At 38.7% G+C, this 25287-nt stretch overlaps 1 protein-coding gene across 1 annotated transcript in view; it reads left to right on the forward strand.

Annotated features, from left to right (window-relative positions):
- The first annotated feature begins 4897 nt into the window (after positions 1 to 4897).
- The window catches only part of CLCA2 (chloride channel accessory 2), a 32494-nt gene continuing 12104 nt past the window's right edge, over positions 4898 to 25287 (forward strand). The window contains exons 1-10 of the mRNA XM_025360630.1: positions 4898 to 5456; positions 6341 to 6478; positions 9407 to 9557; positions 11851 to 11959; positions 13229 to 13388; positions 15711 to 15938; positions 20042 to 20272; positions 21316 to 21493; positions 22609 to 22715; positions 24980 to 25204. Coding sequence (XP_025216415.1) covers positions 5271 to 5456; positions 6341 to 6478; positions 9407 to 9557; positions 11851 to 11959; positions 13229 to 13388; positions 15711 to 15938; positions 20042 to 20272; positions 21316 to 21493; positions 22609 to 22715; positions 24980 to 25204 — 1713 coding nt within the window. The 5' untranslated portion in view covers positions 4898 to 5270. The remainder of the gene's footprint in view (positions 5457 to 6340; positions 6479 to 9406; positions 9558 to 11850; positions 11960 to 13228; positions 13389 to 15710; positions 15939 to 20041; positions 20273 to 21315; positions 21494 to 22608; positions 22716 to 24979; positions 25205 to 25287) is intronic.

A 25287-nucleotide genomic window follows, 5' to 3' on the forward strand; every position in this document is an offset into this window, starting at 1 on the left:
GGACCAGTGGCCCCAGCCACATAAATAAATTTCCAATATATATTTCATTTATTAGGTTGAGTTTAGCGTAAGTTATTAATGTTTGTCATAATGATTTATTCATTCTTTATGGGCAATCCTCACTTATTAAAAATGTCATTGATTGGCTGAAATTAACAATTCCCTGTTAATTCACAATTCATATTTTAGTGTTAACTACAAAATAAAACAAAGGCTGCATAAGTCACAAATTAATTTACATTCTCATTGGAAACGTACGGGAGCATAATGGAAGCTTAATAGACATGTAGAATATTGGTCTCATCTTGACCCACTGAGTCAGAATCTGCATTTGAATAGGTGACTCTTGGGTATAATAAAACTTGAAAAGCACTGTTCTAGACAGCTGTTGGTACATTTTGGAAGGGAAGTCTGTGCAGGCCCATTCTGTTGCTGAGAATTTATTTAGAGATTCATAGCCCCAGATACCTGCACCCCAAGAACAGAAGGGGGAGCCCTAATCCCCCAGTTGCCAGTTGAAAAACTGGTTATAGCTACTTCCTGTTCTTCACAGGGCAGGCAATGTGAAATGGAGTATTAGAAGCAGCAGAAGTAGAGGAAGGAGAACAAAAAATACCTGCTACCCCTTCCCAGTGGGGTTGCAAGCAAGAGGAGAATCTGGCAAATCCCTGGGGTCTCAGAAACATATGGAGGCCACTGTCAGAGCACCAAGCAATCGAGGGGAAACTAGGGAAGAACAGAGTCGAAATCTTGTTCTTCTACTTCTGTATACTGTTCTGAGTCTCCCTGGTTATTTTTCATCTCTTTAATAAATTTCCTACACTTCTGCTTTCTCTTTTTTTTTTTCCTCTCAAAAGTAATAGTAGTAATAATGATAATATCTTATATCCACATGATGCTATATACTCTCTGGTACATAGTAGATATAGCAGTCTTTTACAAAAGGCAAGTTTGTGGCTGTTTTGCAAATGATAAATGTTCCATACACTTTCTCCCAATTTTTAATTGGGTTATCATTAAAAGTATTTCTTGTTTTTCATTCATTTTGGCAAATTTTGGAGGGTTTGGGTGTGTTTGTGTGCACACAAGATAATCTATTGAGTTATTGCCACAGTGAATTGAATGAGGAAAGTGAGGAAAAATAATACCATTCAGTAGATCAACCCCCTTATTTTGAAGATGATAAAACCAAGCCTGAAGAGTTTAAGTGATGTGACTTGGATCCTACAGCAAGTGAATAAAACCAGTATCTCCCATTCTTTACATTCCACAGTACACTGTACTGATATGCATGGAATAAATTTTAGAGAACCTGTGAGCTAAATCTTAACCTTGTATGCAAGACAGATCTCACCTAAATGGTCCTTTAAAAAAGATAGCTACTCTTACTATTCTTTAACTTCCACAGAAGCAGAATTTATAAGTTCCTGTGACTCATGAGATACAGTATGATTAAGAAGGGCTTTGAAAAGTGCAAAGCACCATACAAACATGAGAGATTGTTTCTAATAATGACTGGTGCCCATAAGCCTTTATTGCCATGAGTGTCTTTGCAATATCCAAACTCAGTGCCTCCTTCTGCAATGTGAGACAGTCCCTGTTTTGTTCAATTTTGGAATATTTTCACCATCAGTTTCTCAAGCATCTCTCTCTGAAACCAACTGGTTTATCCTGACGTGCTCAATTATAAGTTTATGTTTCATTGTGTTTCACCTTTGCTCTTGATCTCCATGCTTTGGCATGGCGGTGATTTGACAACAAAAATGGCTTCCCAGACCCTATCTGGACCATCCACTTTGTTGCTTTGCTTTGAAAATGAGTCTAAATTTGAAGGAAATGGGATAAAGGAGGTAGGAAATGTACCATCTCGGCCCTTGGCAAACTCTGTGTTTTGTTTAAATTCTTAGTCTTGACAATTTGTCTCACTTCTTTTCCAATTTATTTCACAGGGATTACATAAACTAACGTGGCCCATGAGCTGTGTAGCCCAACCATACAGTGTACTTCACTTTCCTCTTCTAAATGGGATTGTTGAAACCAAAGCCTGAGAGGAAATAATCCAAAATATTCTTTTATTTCCCCAGGATGCCAAATCTCCTGACTTCTCTGACACCAACTGGGTGTTTTATTCACTTAGACTGTGGGTCTGTACCAGCTGACTCCATGAAAAAAATAGACCCTTCTGGGGCCAGGTTGAACTACAGAGTCAAACAATTAACAAAGATGTGCTTTAGATTCTTCAGTTACTGAAATTTGAATAAATTTTCTTGAAAGCAGAATAAAAGCAAAGCAGATTCCTAGAGTTTATATAACATTGAAATAAATGCTTAAAAACTGTATTCCTCCTTTCTTTTCCTTTAGGTATATTTTCTTTCTCAGATATTATAAAATCTAAAATCTATGGCTATGACCAGTTAATTTTTGTTTAATGAAAGGATAAAAAGTTCACTTTATTGACAAAGTCACACTTCACAAAAAGATGCTGTGCTAGGTATAATTTCTAATTCCTTTATTCAATTTCATTTTCTCCACCTTTTTAGTTTTGTCTGCTGTATGGTCAGCCTGATGAAAGAAGGAGGCAGTAAAAAGAGACCTTCAACTGGCCCAGTCCCAGGCCTGGTTGCTGAAACAAAAAGGGCTGTGAATTAAAAGCAGATAGACAAGGGTAGATATCATGCCTAGACTCTCAACCCAGGCTAAGCAAAGCCTGAGTGAGCTTGTTCAGGTTTCAACCCAAGTAAAGCTGAACAAAAATTGTTCGTTTGTGGCTGTTCTTTATAAAGTTGCATGCACTCTCTAGCCAATATTGTCCACCCTTACATCCCAAGGGAATCATCGTAATGATAAAAACAAGTGGAGAGAGTGCTGAATGTCAGTCCTCAATCACTCCCTCCCACAGCAAACAACCTATACAAGTGTCAAGAAAAATTTCCCTGGGTGTTGGCAAAAAGTCACTCTTGCAGTGTGCTTACGAGTTTAGTTTTTGAGCATATTGCTTTATCGATGGGAATATTTTTACTCTTAAAATCACAAGAGGTTGGCATAAGAAAATAAACTGCCAAGGATATTTGAAATGAAGTGCATTGTTCTGCTCAATGAGTCACATTTACAGACAGAGCCTTTGGAGCTGCCACACCTCCGGCCTTCTACTCTGAAAGACACAGTGAACAAGCAGAACAAAACCAGAGCTGGGAATTCAGTTCGGGAGAAAAGGCAGCTAAGCTGACCTTTGAACTTTAGGGTGAGACACTTGGGCAGCCACGTAATGACCAGCGTCATCTCATTCTCAAGGGAGAGCGCCATGCCCAAGCACTGCCTGTCAAGAGGGAGCAAGAGGGAAACTGTTCTAGAACAGAAGAGATGCCTTCTAGAAAACAAGAGTAGGGGAAATAATTTTTACACTATAATCCAGGGCTCCTTCACTATCTGGTTTTATTTACTTCTCCTGACTCCATTCATTCAGTCATTCAACAGAGAGTTTACTGAGCTAGGTGCTGGGGAAGTACTGAATAAAAACAGACCCCATCCCTTCCCTCATACAGCAGGAAGCTGACAATCAATTATACAATATAAATGTGACACTGTTGCCATGATCATGCTGCAAAGGTGAGTTATCTGATGCTATGGAAGCATGAAAGAAGGGAATTCGACCTAGTTATGGAGTTCAGCAGGCTTCCAGGATACAGCTGGAATTTGAAGGAAAAGCAGGTGAGAAGAGGCATGAGAATAGGATTCAAGCAAGACAGCAAGGGGAAAAAATCCCAACATCTGTCAACATTGCCGTGCAATATCAAAGCCCAGGTTCAGAAGACTCCAACCTTGGTGTGAAGAAGAGTGACATCACACTGCCCATGAAGATGGACAGTAGAGCAGAAAAGAGACAATGTTGGTGAAATCCCTGTTGACAGCAGGGACAGACCCTTTCCTAACTGCTACACTTCCTTCCCCAGACATTCAGAGACGGGGCCACAGCAGGGAAGAGTCTCAGGTTTTGCTTGCTGTGGAGCTCTGACGCTGTGAATAAAACTTTTTCTTTAGTTTTACAATAGCTGTCACTGTGCGGCATTTTTAAACACAAAGAAGAGGGAGAAACGAGGTTGCTAAGATAATTTAGTAACTAAGAGAGAATATGATATATTGAAAAACTGGAATTTGAAGTCAGTTGGTTCATTCTAGTATGATAATAATACTCCCAACCTTGAACAAGTTACTTAGATTTTTTTGAACATTAGTTCTGTCAACCATAAAATAGGCATAATAAAATCCATCACTCAATAAATGTTAGTTTCTTCTCTCATTGGCTAATTTTCATAATCCGAATTTCCAAGACTCGGTGTTTTCACTTGAAAAGTATGAATTATACCTGCATCAGAGTATTGATATTTAAGTAAGTGCATATGTAAAACTTTAAAGCATGAGGTAAGTATCAGGTATTATGAAACAGTCATAAAATATTTGAGAAGGTTACTGTAGATTAGATCCTGTTTTTGGTCCTAGAGAAATGGAAGGTTGACTGAAGCGGGACCTTGCCCTTAGGAGACAGCTGAAGGAGAAGTCTATTCTTCTTCCTTATGCAGAGAGAAAAGGTAGCAAGGCCAGAGGGAAAGGCCTGCACAGGTACGCAAGTTTCTGGCAGTTGGCCCTCCCTGGGGGATATCTGATACCTGACCCCCAGCCATCAGCTGAGAGCTTGCCCAGACTTTCTGACCCAAGAGCTCTAGGGACTGGGCTGCTGAATGGATTTCTAAATCTTCAAAATAAACAGCCAAGGAAATCTTACACCAAGTGAAAAATGACTTGAGGGCAGTAGAAAGTAGTTGTGCCAACTGATGGAGGAGGTTATGAGAAACGAGGAGAGGAAAATCACTATAGGTTTCTGTGTTTCTACTGCAAGGGGATTGAACAGTCCAGATATACTAATTTCCTGCCAAGCCAGCCAGATTTCCTGCTTTTAAGCTCCTTTGGTCTTATTTCTCTCTTCTTTCTGAGAAGTTATAAAATGAATGAGGAGCAGAAGGTTTCTTGCCCAACCATGATTCAGGAGGCAGCTCAGCCACAGAACAGGCAAGTGTAGCATTGCCTAGAGGAAAAGGACTAGTAGAGGCAGGTCCCAGATGGATCCACCCCAGACTTTTCAAAGAAGACACCTCCTTCATCTTGTATTCTAAAACCTTGCAAGTTCAGAAAGAAACCTTCTGCATCCACATTGAAAACCTGACACAATGTATGCAGCAGGCTCAGTGTGAGTGAACTGGAGGCTTCTCCACAACATGACGCAAAGAGGCATTGCAGGTCCTGTTTGCAACCTGAAGTTTGTGACTCTCCTGGTTGCCCTAAGTTCAGAACTCCCATTCCTGGGAGCTGGAGTACAACTTCGAGACAATGGGTATAATGGATTGCTCATTGCAATTAATCCTCAGGTACCTGAGAATCAGAACCTCATCTCAAACATTAAGGTGAGTGGAAATTATGGAACTGATACTAGTATACCATTTGATCAGACCTGTAGCCTTATTTAAAAAGCTAACTACCCTGCCTGGTTTGTATTTGAGTAGTAGAGAGAACAGCATTTTTAAAAGATAGCGCCACAGCGTTATGATTATGGCTAACTAAGCCAGTTTGCTCATCTAATTCTGTGTAGTCTCAGCTCAACAAAGTGTTGATCTAGCCCTCTCTTTTGTTATTGTTGGTTGCTACTAATTTCAGCTTTTTTGTTTTCCTACATTACCGTTTTTGGGGTGGCAACTTAGAAAAATAACAACCCATTGTGTCAACAAAGATTGAATATTTAACTGATGAATAAGCATGGTAATGAGCCTGCTTGTTAAAATCATATTGCTGGTTTCCATCCTAAGGGTGAGAATTCTCAGGCAGAAGGGGTGAGAGTCTGTATGGTGGGCCAAAAAGCAAAATTATTTCTTTTCACTTGAATGAGCTATAACATAATTGACTATTTTTACTTTAATATGGCAAGGGAGGATCATAGCTCTATTATGTATGAGCCTCCTTTTGGTATTGCTCTAGTGAAATCAGTGTCATCATAAGGTGTGGTCTTGAATGTGCACACAGGTGTGACATGAAAGGATTTGTTCAGTAAAAGCTTAAAAGCCTTTCTCAAAATTGGGAAAACTATGAAGGCAAGCACAGACATATAATTAGTGTCCTAAAATCTTCCAGATAGTCATTTAAAGTTTTTTAAAAATTTTACTCCTATGTTTTCCCAAAGTCTAGGTCTCTTCAAAATATTTCAATATTTTTATTACTGTTTAAGCATACCAGAAAACCAAAACATACAGGATTTACAAGTGGTAAAGGAAGTTTTTCTTTTGTCTGGCTATAGGAAATGATAACTGAAGCTTCATTTTACCTATTTAATGCCACCAAGAGAAGAGTATTTTTCAGAGATATAAAGATTTTAATACCTGCCACATGGAAAGCTAATAATTACAGCAAAGTAAAACAAGAATCATATGAAAAGGTAAGAATCCAGGATTTTACTCAATGATCTCAAGGGGAAAACAAACACCAAAATATACTGTGCTTAATCTATAAAAGTGAGAAGTTAAGTAAAAACAAGTCATCAGTATTAACAATGCAAATAATTTTAATGGGTAGAATGTTATCAACAAAATACATGAGAATAAATGAATCCTAATTATAGAGTAAAAAATGAGTCAAATGCCATTGCCTAAGTAGTTTCTCAGAAGAGCTCTTTATTTTGTAACTTATGGAGTCCTTTCTGAAAAGTTTGGTTAAGGATCAAGAACTAGTTTTATCTTACTGAGGATGAGCTACAAAGGGAACAGTTCCAATTATGAGTATACCCATTTGCCATCCTGTCAGGAGCAATAAACATGCATGTCCAGACAGAAATATAAACCACCAGGCATTTAAAAATATGACTGCCGTCTCATGCCATGGTGTAGACTATCAGAATTTCACATTAACTCAAGTCCAGGATATTGTTTTAGGGGAATACGGAGATTAGAAGGAAGGGAGGAAGGATGTGGGGATGTGGGTGAATAGGGGAATGGCTACCATTTTTTTTCCACCTATAGAAGAACTTCACCTTGAAAAGCTCTCATAAGTTGCAGATCATGATTAAGCACCCATGATGATGTCTGGTACATACTAGCATGCACACTAAAAATAACTGATAAATAATATAAATGGTAAATCACTGTTTGAAGTCAACTGTGAACAAGAGTCCATCGCAGTTACCAGAAGGACTAGAAGGAGAGGCACTGACAACTTAGCTCAGGGTTTCAGCAATGGAGTGGGTTTGAGACTGTAGCTACATCTCTAACAGAATGACTCAAACATGCGGTACAGCTTTTCCCTTTCCTTATTTCTGACCCGCAGTATGAAATTTCCTAAGTCTGTTTCATCTTTAGCTCTCCTTCGAAGCTACTCTGTCAGAAATTGAATGGTATAGCAATCCAGATAGATACCCCAATGTCCTGAAGAAGTTAAAGAGCCTGTGAAAAGGTGTTGACTTATGACCAGATGAAAGCATTTGAGAATGCTTGCACATGAAGATAGGATAGGTGGGGGAACTGGGGTAAACTGGGAAGAGTTAGTGTTTAAGCTCCAACTAAGTGCCAGGCACTTAACATATATTATTTAATTATCACATAACTTAAAATTAATTTCTGTGATCACAAATTAAAACACTGGGGCTTGAATAAGGTCTGGACTTTGTCCCAAATCAAATAGCTGGTAAATTCCAGAGCCATATTTGAATGTCTATTTGACTCCAAAACCCATGGTTTTTGCACTAAGCTTTGTTGTCTCTGGTTGTCGATAGAGATTTCATGCATCTATTTGGCCTTCAATAGAACTAAGAAGTATTGGAGACAACAAACACCAAAACCAGGTTGCCATAGGTAATACTCTTGATCCTAATGGAGAGGAGAGAAATAAATAAGTAAAGCAAAAGTGAAAATATGAGTGAACGGAAAGACCAAAGGAAATAATAGTCACTGAATGCTGTTCATATATCTGTTGGATACCAATTCTTTAACCTCAGAATGTCAGTGAAGCAAACACTTAGTGAATGATCATTATGTATGGGGCCATGCCAGGCACTGCAGAGAACCCAAGGACCAACAAGGTAGTTCCTGTCCTTGCAAGTCTACAATGTGATATAGGTAGGAATCAGGGAAGGGGGAAAGGGTTAGGAAAAGTAGGTAAGAGCTAAATTACTGTGGTTTATAAGATATAAGGTAACCCCAAGCAGCATCTGAGTATTCCATTCCATGAAGGGCACTCTTTCCTTTTGGCCTCAGGACAAATTTTCAGACATAGGAATGAGGTTTTATCCAAGTGAGGACTCTCCAGGAGCATGACCTCTTCAGTCTTTTCTGTAGGTACTTCCTTGTAATGACTTCGGCTTGAATTCTTATCTTTCCAAAAAGAAATGTTAATTATTATAAAAGTAATTTATGTTCATTTAAAAAATTAAATAATGTAGAAATATGGAAAATAAAAATAAAAATATTATTGTCCTCTTCTCCTCAGTGGCACACACAGACACAGATGCACACACATACATACACACACACAACATATATACATATTGTTCATATAGGGATAATTATGTATATTGGATCATATTAAATCTATTTTTCCAAAATCAGCTTTTTAAAAAACTTAACAGCATATTTAACTTTTAAGGGCATATCCAGAACAATATGTTATCTTTCTTCCTAAAAATAAAAGAAACAATGTTATATATACCATTTTATTGTCTTGATAGTTATATGAGTAGATATTTCAGTTTGGGACTTCAAATATGTTTTAGCAACAGTAATGGAAGTGGTCAGGCCATAAGATGAAATATAACTTCATTGGAATGATTGTTTTGCTGATCTAATTGGTTACAGGAAAGAAAGGACAAATTTTCAAAGAAATAATGTTCTATTGTCTTACACCAGTAAAATAACCCACAGAAAGTTGTTCACAAAAGGCTGTAACATTTTACAGCCTTCTGAGTGGTTCTGAATGATGTATAAATGCGTTTAGAATTTCTTCAAATATTTTAATTACATTTTATGGTCTTTTGTTATATCAGACTTTTATAGGATTGACTTTTGAGAATATTTTAATCTGGAATGTGGAAAGATCAAATGGAAGTAATGAAGTTCCATAAAAATTTGCTACTCTTTTATAACATAGACCTTTTTGGAAGTCCCAAGTGATTTTATTGATATGTAGGCGTGGGTGCATTTTAAACTCCATCCACAAGGCGTTTTTCTTCAATTCTGTTTTTAAATTGGGGTATAATTACATATGATAAAATGCACATATGTTAAGTGTACAGTTCAAAGTGCTTTAATGAATGTATACATTTGTGTCACGAACATCAGAGCTGAGAAAGTGTTACAAGGCATTTCTTTTAATGTAGGCAAATGTCATAGTGACTGACTGGCATGGGGCACATGGAGATGATCCATACACCCTACAGTACAGAGGGTGTGGAAAAGAGGGAAAATACATTCATTTCACACCTAATTTCCTACTGAATGATAACTTAACAGCTGGCTACGGATCACGAGGTAAGTGGGACCAATAAAACAATAGCCATTGAACGGTACTACTTATAATATTCCGTGCTTGGTGCTGAAAGGGACTCGCTCACAAAACCTGAAACTTGTCAAGGACTTATCATTCAAATGGGGAGATAGCCCTTATACCCATGCAAAGATGAGGGGCTAAAGTGAACCAGAAAGAGTTCAGCACCAGATTAGTGGCCCAGAGAGGAGTGCTATAAGAATTCAGTCAAGGAAAGGTCATTTAGAGCCAAGGGTGGTCAGAAATGGCCTCACAAAGGAAAAGGTCTTCAAGGTTGAACATCATTTTGATGAATGGAAAGAAGGGAGAAAATAGTGGGAAGACTATGAAAAAAACTATGGCAGCAGAAAAATCATGTAGGAGAGACAGAGACCCCAATGATGGTGCAGGGAGACTGTGGGCAGTGGGAGAAAATGCTGAAACGCACATGAGGGCAGTTGATGCACTAAAATGGACACATTTTCAAGTCACCGCTCAAGGTTTCTAAGCACAGGAGTGACTCCATCAAAGCAGTGTTTTAAGATTAATCTGGCTTCCTTTGATCAATGAGGGACAAACTGGATATTAGTAGAATAACTGGGAGAATTGGAGATACAAGGTCACAAGACTTAAAAATGGGTGGAGACCGTGAGACGGGAAGAATAGTAATAAGGACAATGAGGATGTCCTATGTGCTACCGCTCTGTGGTTTGCTTTTCAAATGTTATCATACTTAATTCTAGCAACTCTAAGTGATGAGAAATATTCCGGAGATAAAAAACAAAAAGAGTTCTGAACGGCTACAGAAGGAAAGGCAAGAAGCATGTAGAGACAGCATTAAGGAACAAGGCACACACCAGGTTTTTGTCAGACATGGAAAAAAACCAGCTTAAAGAAGAAATCCCACAAGTCTGGATCTAGGCAAGTTCATGGTGAAGAGCAGTAGACTATGCCAGGGAAAGTGGTTCAGCCTGTGGTTAGATATTGATGGCTGGAGTTTGAGAGAGAAGCCAGAGTTATAGGCCTTGGGACTGGTATTTAGTGAGTGAGATCTGAAGGAGAAAATAGTGAGCACAATTCGCCAGTCAAGGACTATCTATCCCAATCTTTATTTTTTGTTTTTGATTTAACTTAACAGTAATGCCTTTCAAATGATGTCTTAATTTTCTTTTTTATCCCTAGTTAAATCTAAACTAGGGTTTTGTTAACGAGGATTTTGTTATCCTCTGTATAGTTAGCAGGAAGTGGAGTGACACACTCCACAAAATACACTTTACAAAACGCTTTATAAATCTTTAGAAAAATGTAGTTTTTTTTTTTTCTTTCCTGGTAACCATGAGATGCTGATAATCTCTGCTCAAGCATGATTTCATCAGCACTTCTAAATTTCATGAGTAGGCACAATCTTTCCCTCAACACTCACAGCTTGGACTGTTACCCTCCCTTCCTTTGTCTCGAGGTCCAAAAATTACACAATATGCCACAGCCTGAGTCAACTCAGCACACACTTCCTGAGTTCCCAGAACTTAAAATAATTCAGAAAAAAGAAATGTGTGCTTTGGGAGGGGAGTTCATCTGGAAAGCTTATATGGGAAAGTTATGGTCTGAACTTCGAAGGGAATGTAAGATTTAGAGAGAGAGAAAGTTCTAAGGGATCTCATGCTGAGGATGGGGGTTTCCCTGACCTAGGAGCTGTAAAATATACATAAACATGGAGAATAAGGGATAAAATCAAAGAGAAAGGACCATCCAGGCTGGTCCTTCCCTGGGAGAGAACATTCTGTAGTCTCCTTTTTTGCTCCTTCCTCCTTCCCTAGCTCCTAGGTTTCAACTATTGCTCTAGATAGAATAATTACCTGCAAGAAAAGAAGCAGGTCTACTTCGATAGCTCAGACAGAAGATTAGGAAAGCTTTATTTGCCTATCTGGATATGCTTCTTTCCCTTTCTCCAAACCCTGAACTTACAGGCCTCTACGAAGCTGAATAGAAACCTGTCGGGCAGCTTCACTGGGGAGATGAGAGGATGTGGGACTACTCACTAGCTTCAAATAGATGTGCAACAAGTAAATTACTGCATTTACAAGACCAAACATATTTTCATGCTGCCTTTTTTATGATGGTAGGGTGAAGTAGGAGGAAATGTGAATAGGATAGGGGAGATGAAAAGGGGAGAGAGGGAAGTAACTTAAACTCTTTGGAATGAGTATGTGTAGTCAAGACATGTTAGGTCTTCACTAGTTAGCAAGGCACATTGCTGAGATTTTAGAAAGTCAAAAGCAAAAGCTCTTTCTTCCACAGGCCGAGTGTTTGTCCACGAATGGGCCCATCTCCGTTGGGGTGTGTTTGATGAGTATAACAATGACAAACCTTTCTATATAAATGGGCGAAATCAAATTAAAGTGACAAGGTTAGTACTTCTTTTCATGTTATAATTCATTATTTGACTCTAAAATTGCTTATAACTTAAGCAATTAAATTATTGCCTAATTTAAGCAATCAATTTAATTGCAGCTAAAACTTAGTTGACAAGAAAGAGATCCTTTCATTTTTCAGTTCTTAAGTTATATGGCAATTTTCTTTAAATTGGTATTTATGTGGTTCAAATATCAAAACAGTATAAAAAGTGACGCCTGTAGCTGTCTTGCTCGCAGCAGTATCTTCACTGTTTCCCCTCATGCCCTCTAAGTAACCACTTTGATTAGTTTCTTGTTTATTTTTTCAGTATTTCTTCAGGCAAATTCAAATGAATGGAAATATATGTTTTTCTTCCCTCTGTGTTTTTTAATTGCATAGGGTTCCATTATGTGACTGTACCATAATTTATCCAACCAGTCTCCTCTTGATGGAAACATGGGTTGTTTCCCATCAACAATTACTGGGTCAAAGGGTGATTTGGGTAGCTATTGACTGCTTCTTCTCCTAAAAGTGGCACTATTTTTCATTCCCATCAACAATATTTGAGATTGCTTATTTAGGAAAGAATTCTGTTAAATATCATCATTACATGTTCATTCTCTTTTTTTCCCTGATACCAAGTGGAAATGAACTCAAAGGAGTGCTAACCCAGGATCTTGCCACTCATGTCCATCTGGATTTCCTGGTATCTTTTGTGTTGACTCTATTTAGTTGTTAAAGCCCTTGTTAATACAGAGCCCCTCCATCAAGATAAAATGCTTTAAAATAAAATAGAGTGCATTTCTAACTTAGTGAACTTTCTTAATAAAGCAGTTTTTTGTTTGTTTTTGTTGTTGTTTGTTTTTTGAGATGGAGTTTCGCTCCTGTCGCCCAGGCTGGAGTGCAATGGCACGATTTCAGCTCACCGAAACCTCCACCACCTGGGTTCAAGCAATTCTCCTGCCTCAGCCTCCTGAGTAGCTGGCATTACAGGCACCCACCATCACACCTGGCTAATTTTTGTATTTTTAGCAGAGACGGGTTTCACCATGTTAGCCAGGCTGGTCTTAAACTCCTGACCTCAGGCGATCCACCTGCCTCAGCCTCCCAAAGTAATGGGATTACAGGCGTAAGCCATAGCGCCCCACCAGCAGAGCAGTTTTTAACGGTTTGTATATATCTAGCAGGCTACAATCCTTGAAACAATTATATGAGCTAGTCAAGAAGAAACATAAGTGTTTCTAAAATAGACCTAATTTCCAGTTTCTCTTTCCATTTTTAGGTGTTCATCTGACATCACAGGCATTTTTGTGTGTGAAAAAGGTCCTTGCCCCCAAGAAAACTGTATTATTAGTAAGCTTTTTAAAGAAGGATGCACCTTTATCTACAATAGCACCCAAAATGCAACTGCATCAATAATGTTCATGCAAAGTTTATCTTCTGTAAGTATGCTCTTGGAATGACACACTCTTGCAGGATTCCTTCTCTTCCCATGTTTCAAGTATTTAAATTATAAGACAATTAAGAGGCACTGTACTTTAGAACTTGGTGGACCCTAGAGTTCATCTAGTTTTTATTCTACAGATTTAAAAATTGAAGCTCCCAAGATAATTACCAAAATGACACCTTTAGGAAAGTGACTATTTGCTTTCCTGGGAGGTTTAACAAGGGGACTCTGGGGACCACAAAATAAATTGTTCATATGCTGGTGTTCTTGTATCCTTTCATAAGAAATCACATTGGGTTAATGAGATTGATATAACAAATGGTTATAATTCTCTCGTTTGAGGTAGCAGGCCACTCTGTATTTGAAATGCATTTCCTAAATCTCTTTACTTTGTTTTGAATAGTCTAGAACTTAAAGGTAAGGTATCACCAGGGGAAGTCAACCAACTCTGGTTTGCAGAAATCCAACCTTGTCAATATTCCATGCTAACTAACTGACAAGAGACTAGCATATAAATCCAGAATATTATTTTTAAAATTATTAATTAAAAAGAGTACTCTGTCATGGGAATCTCATACGTGCATCCTCTGGCCAACTTATTTTCTCTCTGGATGAAGCAGCCTGGAACAGCCAATTCTCACCAGATGCAGGGTCAGAGAGCATGGAATCAGAAAGGAGGGAGTTAGGTGATTCAGAGGTTAGTAGCATCAGCCTTCATGACCTGATATATCTCTCTAAGTTCACAAAAACCTGTAAGTCACATCTGTGGGTCATCTCTTCACAGATCTGGGGGTACAGCCCACACATGCCTCTGTGGAGTTTTCTCTTTGTTTCCATGGCTGACCAATGCCCCTTGGATTGACATGCTATTTTATTTCACTCTGGTTTAGTCAGGACTAGGAGTTATTTTGTAACTTTAGGGTAATTTTTCGTATTTCTTGTCCCATCCATTATGTTTCTTATTTATAGCTTTAATATCTGATACTAACCTAATGCATTTGATCCACATTATTTGTGACTAGGTACTATCTTCATGATGTTTTGAAAGACCTACTCATAAATATCTTGTCAGAAAAGTTTTACAATCCCATAACCATAGTCATGAAATGGAAGAAAAAGAGTTAAACAACGCAAAGCAAAATCAGATTCTGTTCCAGTCCCCACACCGTCCTAAGAAACTCATATCCTTGAGCAGTTATCAACCTTTCTTTTTTTTTTTTTTTTTTTTTTTTTTTTTTGAGACAGAGTCTCGCTTAGTCGCCCAGGCTGGAGTGCAGTGGCGCGATCTCGGCTCACTGCAAACTCCGCCTCCCGGGTTCACGCCATTCTCCTGCCTCAGCCTCCCGAGTAGCTGGGACTACAGGCGCCCGCCGCTTCGCCCGGCTAATTTTTTGCATTTTTAGTAGAGACGGGGTTTCACCATGTTAGCCAGGATGGTCTCGATCTCCTGACCTCGTGATCCGCCCGCCTCGGCCTCCCAAAGTGCTGGGATTACAGGCTTGAGCCACCGCGCCTGGCCAGTTATCAACCTTTCAAAGCTTCAGCTTTCTCTTCTATGAAATTAGAGCTGAGACAAGAGAGGCTATTCAGTTGCTTCTAGCTCTAAATTTCCATGGCTGTGTTAACAGGAAGTATCGACTCTTTGTAGGAATAGAGCCACTGGGAATAGATGGTTATGCATTACTTAGCAATGCAAACCACATTTTTAAGTGGGGGATTAACATAGGTTCAGTATCATTCAGTGAATTATATCTATATTTCTGTAAATTATATCTATTTTCCAAATTGAGTGAGAGGCGGGGGCATCAGGAAGTAAATTTGTTTATCCCCTTATCTATTTTTACAGAGATCAATATTTGAGGTAGAAAAATATATATTGACTGATCAACAAATAAAGGTGCAGTGGTCATTAAATATTATTCCAAGGAGTAGGCTTGGAATAGGAGTAGGTCATGATAACTTCTCCTGGCTGTTTTCTTAACACAATATTGTGCTAAGGGAGGAGGGAGATTGTTTTCTTTTGTTTTTCAAGACTAAGATTATGTGTATATATACACATATATGGTTTGTTATCTAATACCAATAAACTTTAATAGAGATTGCTCTCAGACCGCAAAGGTGCTAGTGTTTCCAGCAAGAAAGCCAAGGTTTATTTGTAAATTTGATGTCATTCTTGAAGGAAAGAGGTATATCACTGTACCACTTTTGATTTTTCTTTCAGTTCACCTTTTCTTTTACCTATACTTCCTTGAGAATGAGAACTATGTTTGCTTTGGGAGGCATTCCTTTCTTTATTAAAGACGGTTTTTGTTTCCAGGTGGTTCAATTTTGTAATGCAAGTACCCACAACCAAGAAGCACCAAACCTACAGAACCGGATGTGCAGCCTCAGAAGTGCATGGGATGTAATCACAGACTCCGCTGACTTTCACCACAGCTTTCCCATGAATGGGACTGAGCTTCCGCCTCCTCCCACATTCTCGCTTGTACAGGCTGGTGACAAAGTGGTCTGTTTAGTGCTGGATGTGTCCAGCAAGATGGCAGAGGTAACATTTTGAACGAAAATGAATGTAAACATTTATCATTTTTTCTATCAGTTCTTTATTATTTTATTTTAAGTTCCAGGGTACATGTGCAGGATGTACAAGTTTGTTACACAGGTAAACGTGTGCCGTAGTGGTTTGCTGCACCTATCAACCCATCACCTAGGTAGTAAGCCCCGCCTGCATTAACTATTTATCCTGATGTTCACCCTCCCCGCTGTCCTCCAGGCTGGATGGAGTGCAGTGGTACAGTTTCAGCTCACTGCAGCCTCGACCTCTAGGGCTCAAGTGGTCTTCCCATCTCAGTCTTCCAAGTAGCTGGGACTGCAGGCGCAGGACAGCATGCCTCTTCTATCAGTTTTTAATTATTTTTATTTTCAGGAAGTAAGGGTGAGAGTTGGAGGAGGCAAAAGGTTTGGAATAGTCAAGGACATCCTATTTTTCGAGGATTGGGAGGAACAAATTCAGAATGTGGCCAAAAGTTGAGATAATGCAGATAAATGAAATCCACAGATAATTTCTAATGCTTATTTTTGCTACTAATTGAAACTCTTTCCAACCAAGATCCTTTTCCAAAATTCTTACCTATTACAATCCAAAATTCTATATATAACGAAAAGTTGCTGCTGGCTACATTCTACTCACAGGTAAATATCCCTGGTTGAGGAAGTAGACTGTGAATTTGCAGTGAAAGTGAATGTCCATTATATGGCTATTTTCCACATCATTGTGTACAGAAGACCATATCTCAGTCATCTAGCAATCTAGCAGCCTCCAGCTGCTTTAACTGATTAAAGTCTTAGTCTCCACAATCAGGCAGCTGTGTTTTAATCCTGGCTCCTTCACTACTGTGTAATATGTCTTTGTTATAAAGAGCATGATAGCCTCTCTGAAGCAGTTTTCTCACCTGTAAGATAGGGATAATAATGCCTACTTTTATGAGAGTCAGCTTTTAAAGTTTTAGGAAATCTGCAAACCAGTAATTAAACGTAGTTATTAATAACAATTAAATGATATAAGCTTACAATAAAATATATGAAAACAAATATATGAAATACTCAAAACTCAACACTTCTTAATTTTTCCTACTATTTTTTACTATTATCTGTGCCCAGAGTCAGCAAACTATGTCCCACTACCTGTTTTGCATGGCTCACAAAATAAGGACAGGTTTACATCTTAAATGGTTAAAAAAAAATCAAGAGGCTTTTTCATGACATGTGAAAATTATATGAAATTTGCCCACAAATAATTTTATTGGAATATAGCAATGCTCATTTGTCAACATATTATCTATGGATACTTTATTGCTACAGTAGCAGAGTTGGGGAGTTGCAACAGGGAACTTATGGCCAGCAAAGCCTAAATTATTTACTATCTGGCCCTTCACAGAAAACTTCTGCTGATCCCTGAGCTAAATTCTTGAGGTTATTTCTGGTCTATTGCATTTGTATGGATGTGCCACTACAATTTCATCCTAACTGTGCACTCAGTGACGTCACATTAACAGCAGGAAATCAACCATGGTTTCACACATGGAAGAATATTTACCCCACAGAAACTGGCGTTTGCTACGAGTCAGGCCTGCCTGCTCTCTCCCTCCCTTTTTCCCTTCCTTTCTTTTATTCTTCATCAGAAAACTGTTATTAAACATTTACCAGCATACCACTGTCTACTTCATAGGGTTATTGAGGGGGGAGTAAATGAGATAATATGACATTTTTAGTTCAAAATAAATAATAAGTGGTAGCTGTTTATTTTAATAGTAACTTGTCCAAGGAGAGAATTTATCCCCTCATGCTCTGTGGATCAATAGTCCTGGAACACTTGCCTTTTTGGCTGATACCTGAAAAACTAAAAACTCTACTAATATAGCCAGCATTTGAATTATTTTGCTATGTTGCCTACCTGCAGTTGACTAGGGCATGTTTTTTGTTTGTTTGTTTGTTTTTTTGAGATGGAGTTTCGCTCTTATTGCCCAGGCTGGAGTACAATGGCACGATCTCAGCTCAACGCAACCTCCGCCTTCCAGATTCAAGCAATTCTTCTGCCTCAGCTTCCCTAGTAGCTGGGATTACAGGCATGTGCCACCATGCCTGGCTAATTCTGTATTTTTAGTAGAGACGCGGTTTCTCCATGGTTGGTCAGGCTGGTCTCGAACTCCTGACCTCAGGTGATCTGCTGCCTTGGCCTCCCAAAGTGCTGCGACTACAGGCATGTGCCACCATGCCTGGCGGCATGCTTTTCTTAAATATGGTCTCAGAGTAATTTATATTGGCTATCTGCCTGTATTGAGCAAGAATGGATGGAGTGAAGAGGAAAGATGATGGTACTTGAGAGTAGACCTGAAATATGTAGAAGAGAAATAAGCCCAAAGTAACAAACTCATGGCAAACCAAACTTTCCTCCCTTTTCCGGCCAACAACAGTCATTGAACCATTATTGCCATTCATTCATTTATCAGGTGCCTGCGCTGCACTGGCCTGAGGGATATGGAGATGACAAGAACAGTATCTCTGCTTTGAAATGCTTACAGTTAATGAGGGACACAGGGCACACACATGTGAATAGATACAATACAATGTGACCACGCTCCACAGAGATGTAAGTTACTATGTGAGCACTGAAGAGGCAGCACCTGGTGCTGTAGCAGAAAGTGGTCAAGGAAGATTTCACTGAGAGAATCAACTTGGAGTTGAATCTTGAAGGATTCAACTAGGTGCTTGCTAGGTTGGGTGATGTACGGAAACAGAAGAAAAGAGGACATTTGTGGGAAGGGAAAAATGTGTGCAGTGACCAAGAGGCAAAATAAGAAGGATTTGTTCAAGGGAAGGGCATTCATTTGTATGACACTGGATGGATCTGAGAGGTGGCGAATGGGATAGAGACATAGGTGTGGATTTGAGAGAAATTTAAGATATTGAGTCGATGGGACCTGTTCAAGAATATGGAGGCTGGTAACAGAAATGGTAAGAGAGTCCTGGGTTGCTGGCTTAGCTAGCTGGGAGTAGAGATCAAGATTGGAAGTGATGACCTGATGGCCATGAAGATGGCAATAGCTATTCTATTGTGAGTGCTTACTCAGTATCCACTTCGCAGATGAGAAAACTGAAGCTAAAAAAAAAAAAAAAAAAGAAGAAGTAATTTTACTATGATCACATAATTAGCAAAAGTTGAAGGCAGAGTTCTAAGACCTTGTTTTACCCCCTTTACAACTTACTTCCCAATATTGTAAGAGAAACAGTATTTGAATTCAAAGTGTAGAGTTGCCATCTTCACGGTCGTCAAATCATCACTCCCAACTAGTTAAGCCAGAAACCTGTGTCCTAAGAAGTGTGAAATGCAGGTCTAGATCCACCCAGGAAGATGCCTGAGTTGGAGATAGAGATCAGGGTCATCCCTGAGTGGGTAGTCACTGAAGCTCAGCTTGTTGCTCCTCTCTTTTCCCAGAGCTTTCAAAACAAGTGACCCCAGTGAATTAATCAATAGCATCACCTGCCCAAAACTGGTCACTAATATACTTTAAACCTGGTTAGCCCTTCATGGTTTAACTGTACTGCCATATATGTATCTCACTTGATCCTCACAGCAATTCTAATTTAATAAACAAGAAAGCTATTGTCCTCACCCTATAGATGAAGTACCCAGCCTAAGGTGACCACAATAGCAGAGGGTAGTGCCAGGGCAGATCATGGATCCTCTGACTGCCACTCCTCTCTAGCAAAGGTCTCTTTGCAATGTTTCCTTTTACCTGGACTGCATTTTTAAAACAGCAGTTACAAATCTCGTCTCAGCTGGGTTCATGGATCTTTGAATTCTGGGTTGGAGTGAAATAGTGGGGATGATGAGAAACAGAGAGTGGTAAATTACGAACATCTTGTTGGGGGCAGAGCCCCAAGCCACTCCCTCTTCCCTGAAAGTGTTCATTTTTGAGCCTGCAATTAATCAAACAATATTCTAATATTATGTTACTCTTTAAAGCTCAAAAAATTATGATACAACATCTCTAAAGAATTAGCAGAGATGTTTGCTAATTGAGCTACTTCATCATACTTTTGTCTACCAACCAAATGTTGCCATTTTCTTTTTTCCTTTTTGGGACATAGGCTGACAGACTCCTTCAACTACAACAAGCCGCAGAATTTTATTTGATGCAGATTGTTGAAATTCATACCTTCGTGGGCATTACCAGTTTCGATAGCAAAGGAGAGATCAGAGCTCAGCTACACCAAATTAACAGCAATGATGATCGAAAGTTGCTGGTTTCATATCTGCCCACCACTGTATCAGCTAAAACAGAAGTCAGCATTTGTTCAGGGCTTAAGAAAGGATTTGAGGTACAGTAGAGCATCCTAAGCCTTGGATCACCATCATTTTCCTTTCCTTCATTTGGTATACGAGGTTTCCTCTGATGGGGGGCAGTCTGTTACAGGGTGGTCATAACAGCCTCAACTATGAAAGTAATGATGGATTATCTTTAAAGTCAGGAGCTGTGCTTTATTCACCATTGTACTCCTTGTGCCTAGCAAAGTACATAGCATAAAATAGTTGCTTAATAAATGCTTGTTGACAGAATGAGCAAATAAATGAATACAATGGACAAGACTAGAGAACCTAAACAACATCTGGGCATTTTCTAAACTGTTCCTAGTCATTCTGGGACTGTCTCAGCTGTGGCCATTTTTCCCTTTCAATTTTCTTGTCAAAATTAGCATGTCTGGCTTCTGTCTATAGTCATTCTAGACTTCAAGCATATCAGAACCAATTAAGGCCAGAATTGTGTTTCAGGAATGACAGAGTTTATTTAAATCAATACAAGTTTGAATTCAGCATCTGGGATGCTTATCTGATAGCAAACAAGACACATCAGCTATGGTTGTTGCAGCCCATAGTCTAAACCTTGGCTATCTATTGAAATCACCTGGGGATTAAAAAAAATACTAATACGTGAGTCTCACCCCCAGAGATTCTGATTTGATTGATCTGGGATGTGACCTGACCATTAAAATTGTTTAAGTCTCCCCATCTGATTCTAACATGTAGCCAAGACTGAGAACCACTGCTCTAGGCCCTCTTATTGGTCACTTGCTGGATCTCAGAGGCAAGCCTCTCACACTATGATGTATTCCATATCCTCTATGATACAGTTCTAAACTATGGGGACATCTTGACGATTCAGGCAGGAAAAGTCCCTGCTCACAAGCACACTGGCAGTGGAATGTAGGGTGACAAGTGCTGTGATGGGTTGAGGTAAAACTTGAGTGGGGATGGGCGTGGGGTGGAGGAGCTACAGTGGGAATTTGGATGACAGAGAATTCTTTTGCTCAATAAAACAATTTGAACTACACTTCCTTCCAAATGACTAATTCTGTATGTTCAGGTGGTTGAAAAACTGAATGGAAAAGCTTATGGCACTGTGATGATATTAGTGACCAGTGGAGACGATAAACTTATTGGCAATTGCTTACCCACTGTGCTCAGCAGTGGTTCAACAATTCACTCCATTGCCCTGGGTTCATCTGCAGCCCCAAATCTGGAGGAATTATCACATCTTACAGGTAATAAACTTTTAAAAACATACCTTTTGGAGCATTTCCCTTTAACTTGAATATCCAAGACACAACTATGAAACTCATTATATGGCTTATTTGAAAATATAGAAACTGTTTTTAAAACACACACACACACACACATTACTAAAATCGATCAATATTTTGCTGATTTTTTTTTTTTACATTTTCCCTAAAGGTTCTAATTCTATACATCCAAAAAATAATATTTTATAATTCGGTGTTAAGCCAGTGTGAACATGCATAATCATGGAGCTAAAACATATGTTTAAGATTAAATGCTTTGTGGCCGGGCACAGTGGCTAACGCCTGTAATCCCAGCACTTTGGGAGGCTGAGGTGGGCAGATCACTTGAGGTCAGGAGTTTGAGACCAGTCTGGCCAACACGGTAAAACCCCACTTCTACTAAAAATACAAAAATTAGCCAAGCATGGTGGCAGGTGTCTATAATCCCAGCTACTCGGGAGTCTGAGGCAGGAGAATCACTAGAACTCAGGAGGCAGAGGTTGCAGTGACCTGAGATTGCACTACTGTACTCCAGCCTGGGTGACAAAGCGAGACCCCATCTCAAAACAGAAAAAAGATTAAATGCACTAACTTCTATAGTAGTGACACACACAGTGTTTTAAGATACATATCTTTTTATACTAAATGAGGCACAGAATAATTTTCTCTTATATTCCTTATTCAATAAAAAATGGGCATGCTGATTTGACAATTGAAAGGTTTTATTGAATTATCTTTAAAAGCAAAGTTTTCAGAATATAAATGTAAACATAGGGACGTAAATAGCAATGAACCTAAATTATCTTAAAATTACTTTAATCTTGAGTATTTGATAAATATTTATTGAGTTCTTATGTACTGTGCATAAGTTCTAGGCCCTGGCAATACACTCATGGATAGAATAGCTGAAACCACTTGCCTAGGGCCACTTACCATGTAGTTGTATAGGGTGTCAGGCAAAACAAGTCAAGCATAGCACCCATTTCCCCAAAACAAACACTCTAATGCCAAGAAAGTTTGTTGGAAAAGGCCTAACATTTTTATTTTTGTTTTATTTTACCCATTTTAATAGTGAACATCCCTATCATGTATTTCAGGAGGTTTAAAGTTCTTTGTTCCAGATATATCAAACTCCAATAGCATGATTGATGCTTTCAGTAGAATTTCCTCTGGAACTGGAGACGTTTTCCAGCAACGTATTCAGGTCAGAATTTTCTCAATGTTATATTTCCAGGTGGGGAGTGGGAAGGGAGAAGGAAACAAGGAAATTGACGAATTGTGCTACTTGCTTCATTAACCTTACTTGAATATGTAACAGCCTGTGTATGAAAGGCTTTTAAAAGGCTGCTTGGCATCACCAGAGCCAGGCTTTCAGCCCTAGGAGCCATTTACCAAAATTGCCACCTCAGCTTTTCAAAGTCTACGAGTAGAGCTTGCTCCTTCCTTGTGGCTCAAAGTGCAGATGGGGGTGTGGCAGAGGCAAAGTGCAGAAGAAAAATAAGAAACTGTGAATTTAGTTTTAGTGTCGTAGTAACTTTCCATGAATCAGAATTCATCTTATTTTTGCTTCTTCAACATCTTTGAAGCTCTTCCTTGTATAAGGGGTATCAACTATTTCATTAAATTCTAACTACCACAAATATCTAAGTATCTCTTTGACTACCACAACTTACATGATTTTGCTCACCAAAGCTTCCTCTAGTTAAGTTACTTTTATAGGGCCATTTTTTTTTCTTTCCAAAGTACTTTAAAGATATTTTGGACATAACTGAATAATGTTTTGAACAAAATTTCATCTATAGTTTCCTCACAGATGGCAAGTGTACCTGCCAAGTTAATGGCTTGATGTGACCAATGCAGCCTGTCAATTCTTGTTAGGAAATATTTAACATGAAGATTATATTTACACAGTGAAGGCAATAACCACGATTCCATAATAAGAAGTAAAAATGTGAATTACAAATGACAATATCTAGTACAGATTAGGCTATAATTGGTTCTTCTGATAATGCTCAATCTTTATGCCCTGTGACTTCCTCTTCAATAATATGGAATAAAAACAATTGTTTTAAAAAGTAAAAAACAAATTTAACAAAATATTATTCGTATGGGATCAAATTAGCCTTAACATTCCCAAACTTGTCCCCCTCCCCAAAAGCTGTTGAAGTCATTAGCCCCACTGGCCTGAGGTGGGAACTACATGTAAATCCCCTTCAACAGCCCAGGGCCCAGCATAGCATGTGGCACAGAAGTCAGCAATCCATAAGTATTTCTTGAATTGACTTGAACAAACAATTCACAATGCCTTTGCTGTTATCTACCAATATAATTTTACATGCTTTGCAGGTTTCAGCAATTTAACGAAGCATTACTAATGTGTTTGTTTAATAAATGTAAATTTTCAAAGTTATTTAGAGACTTGTAGCCATTGGAAATACATAGTGATTAAATGCAGGGGCTCTGGTGTCAGGACCACTGGGTTTTATCACAGTTCCACCTTCTTGCTATGTGACATCGGCAAATTACTTCTCCAAGCCTACTCTTCTCATCTCTAAAATGTGGATAACAATAGTATTTATCACAGAGGATTTTTATAAGGATCAAGTAAGATTGTGAAGCCTTTAGCACAGTGCCAGGCAAACGTTTGTACTCTGTACATGTTACACATGCATGTGCAAACACATGGCTTATTGTGAATGGCTAAATAACTTTTTTTTGTTTGTTTGAGATGGAGTCTCACTCTGTTGCCCAGGCTGGAGTGCAGCGGCATGATCTCAGCTCATTGCAACCTCCACCTCCTTGCTTCAAGCAATTCCCCTGCCTCAGCCTCCCAAGTAGCTGCTGGGATTGCAGGCACACGCCACCACACCCGGCTAATTCTTTTGTATTTTTGGTAGAGACAGTGTTTCACCGTGTTGGCCAGACTGGTCTCAAACTCCTGACCTCAGGCAATCCACCTACCTCGGCCTCCCAAAGTGCTGGGATTACAGAAATGAGCCACTGTGACCAACCTAAATAATTTTTTAATGTGGTAAAACCAAGCCAAAACCCAAGTTTGTATTTCTTATCAAAATATGTAAAAGGATCTGGACAAATTATATACAAATTAATAAAATTTAAGCATATTCACAAATGAAAATTTTTAAAAGCTTGTTATTATAATTGCTGATCTGAGGCCAATGTTAGTTTGGATAAGAGATAATATGAGGACAACTAAAATCTCTTAATAAATAATGAAATGACACTTGCATTAACTACAACAAAATGTTTTATACCTACTGTACTTAAATAACATGCAATATTTTGCTTTGCAAAGTATTTTTATATGAAAAATGATGTATACCTATAGTACCTGTCAGAATTAAATTATTTTTATTTTTTCCAATTCATTGTTGCTTGTTATAAAAGAAAAAGATGGAATGATTATGCATACACCAGAAACTCTAATATATATCTTCTCTTTAACAGCTTGAAAGTACAGGTGAAAATGTTAAACCTTACCATCAATTGAAAAACACGGTGACTATGGATAACACTGTCGGCAATGACACTATCTTTCTAGTTACGTGGCAGACCAGTGGTCCTCCTGAGATTATGTTATTTGATCCTGATGGAAGAAAATACTACACAAATAATTTTATCACCAATCTAACTTTTCGGACAGCTAGTCTTTGGATTCCAGGAACAGCTAAGGTAGGTGTTGTGAGCTTGTTCCTAAGGACAATATTCTGCCAAGTTTATGATTTTCAGTTGAATTACATGATTAAATGCATTGT

Source organism: Theropithecus gelada, chromosome 1 (genome assembly GCF_003255815.1).
Source record: "Theropithecus gelada isolate Dixy chromosome 1, Tgel_1.0, whole genome shotgun sequence".
NCBI lineage: Eukaryota > Metazoa > Chordata > Mammalia > Primates > Cercopithecidae > Theropithecus > Theropithecus gelada.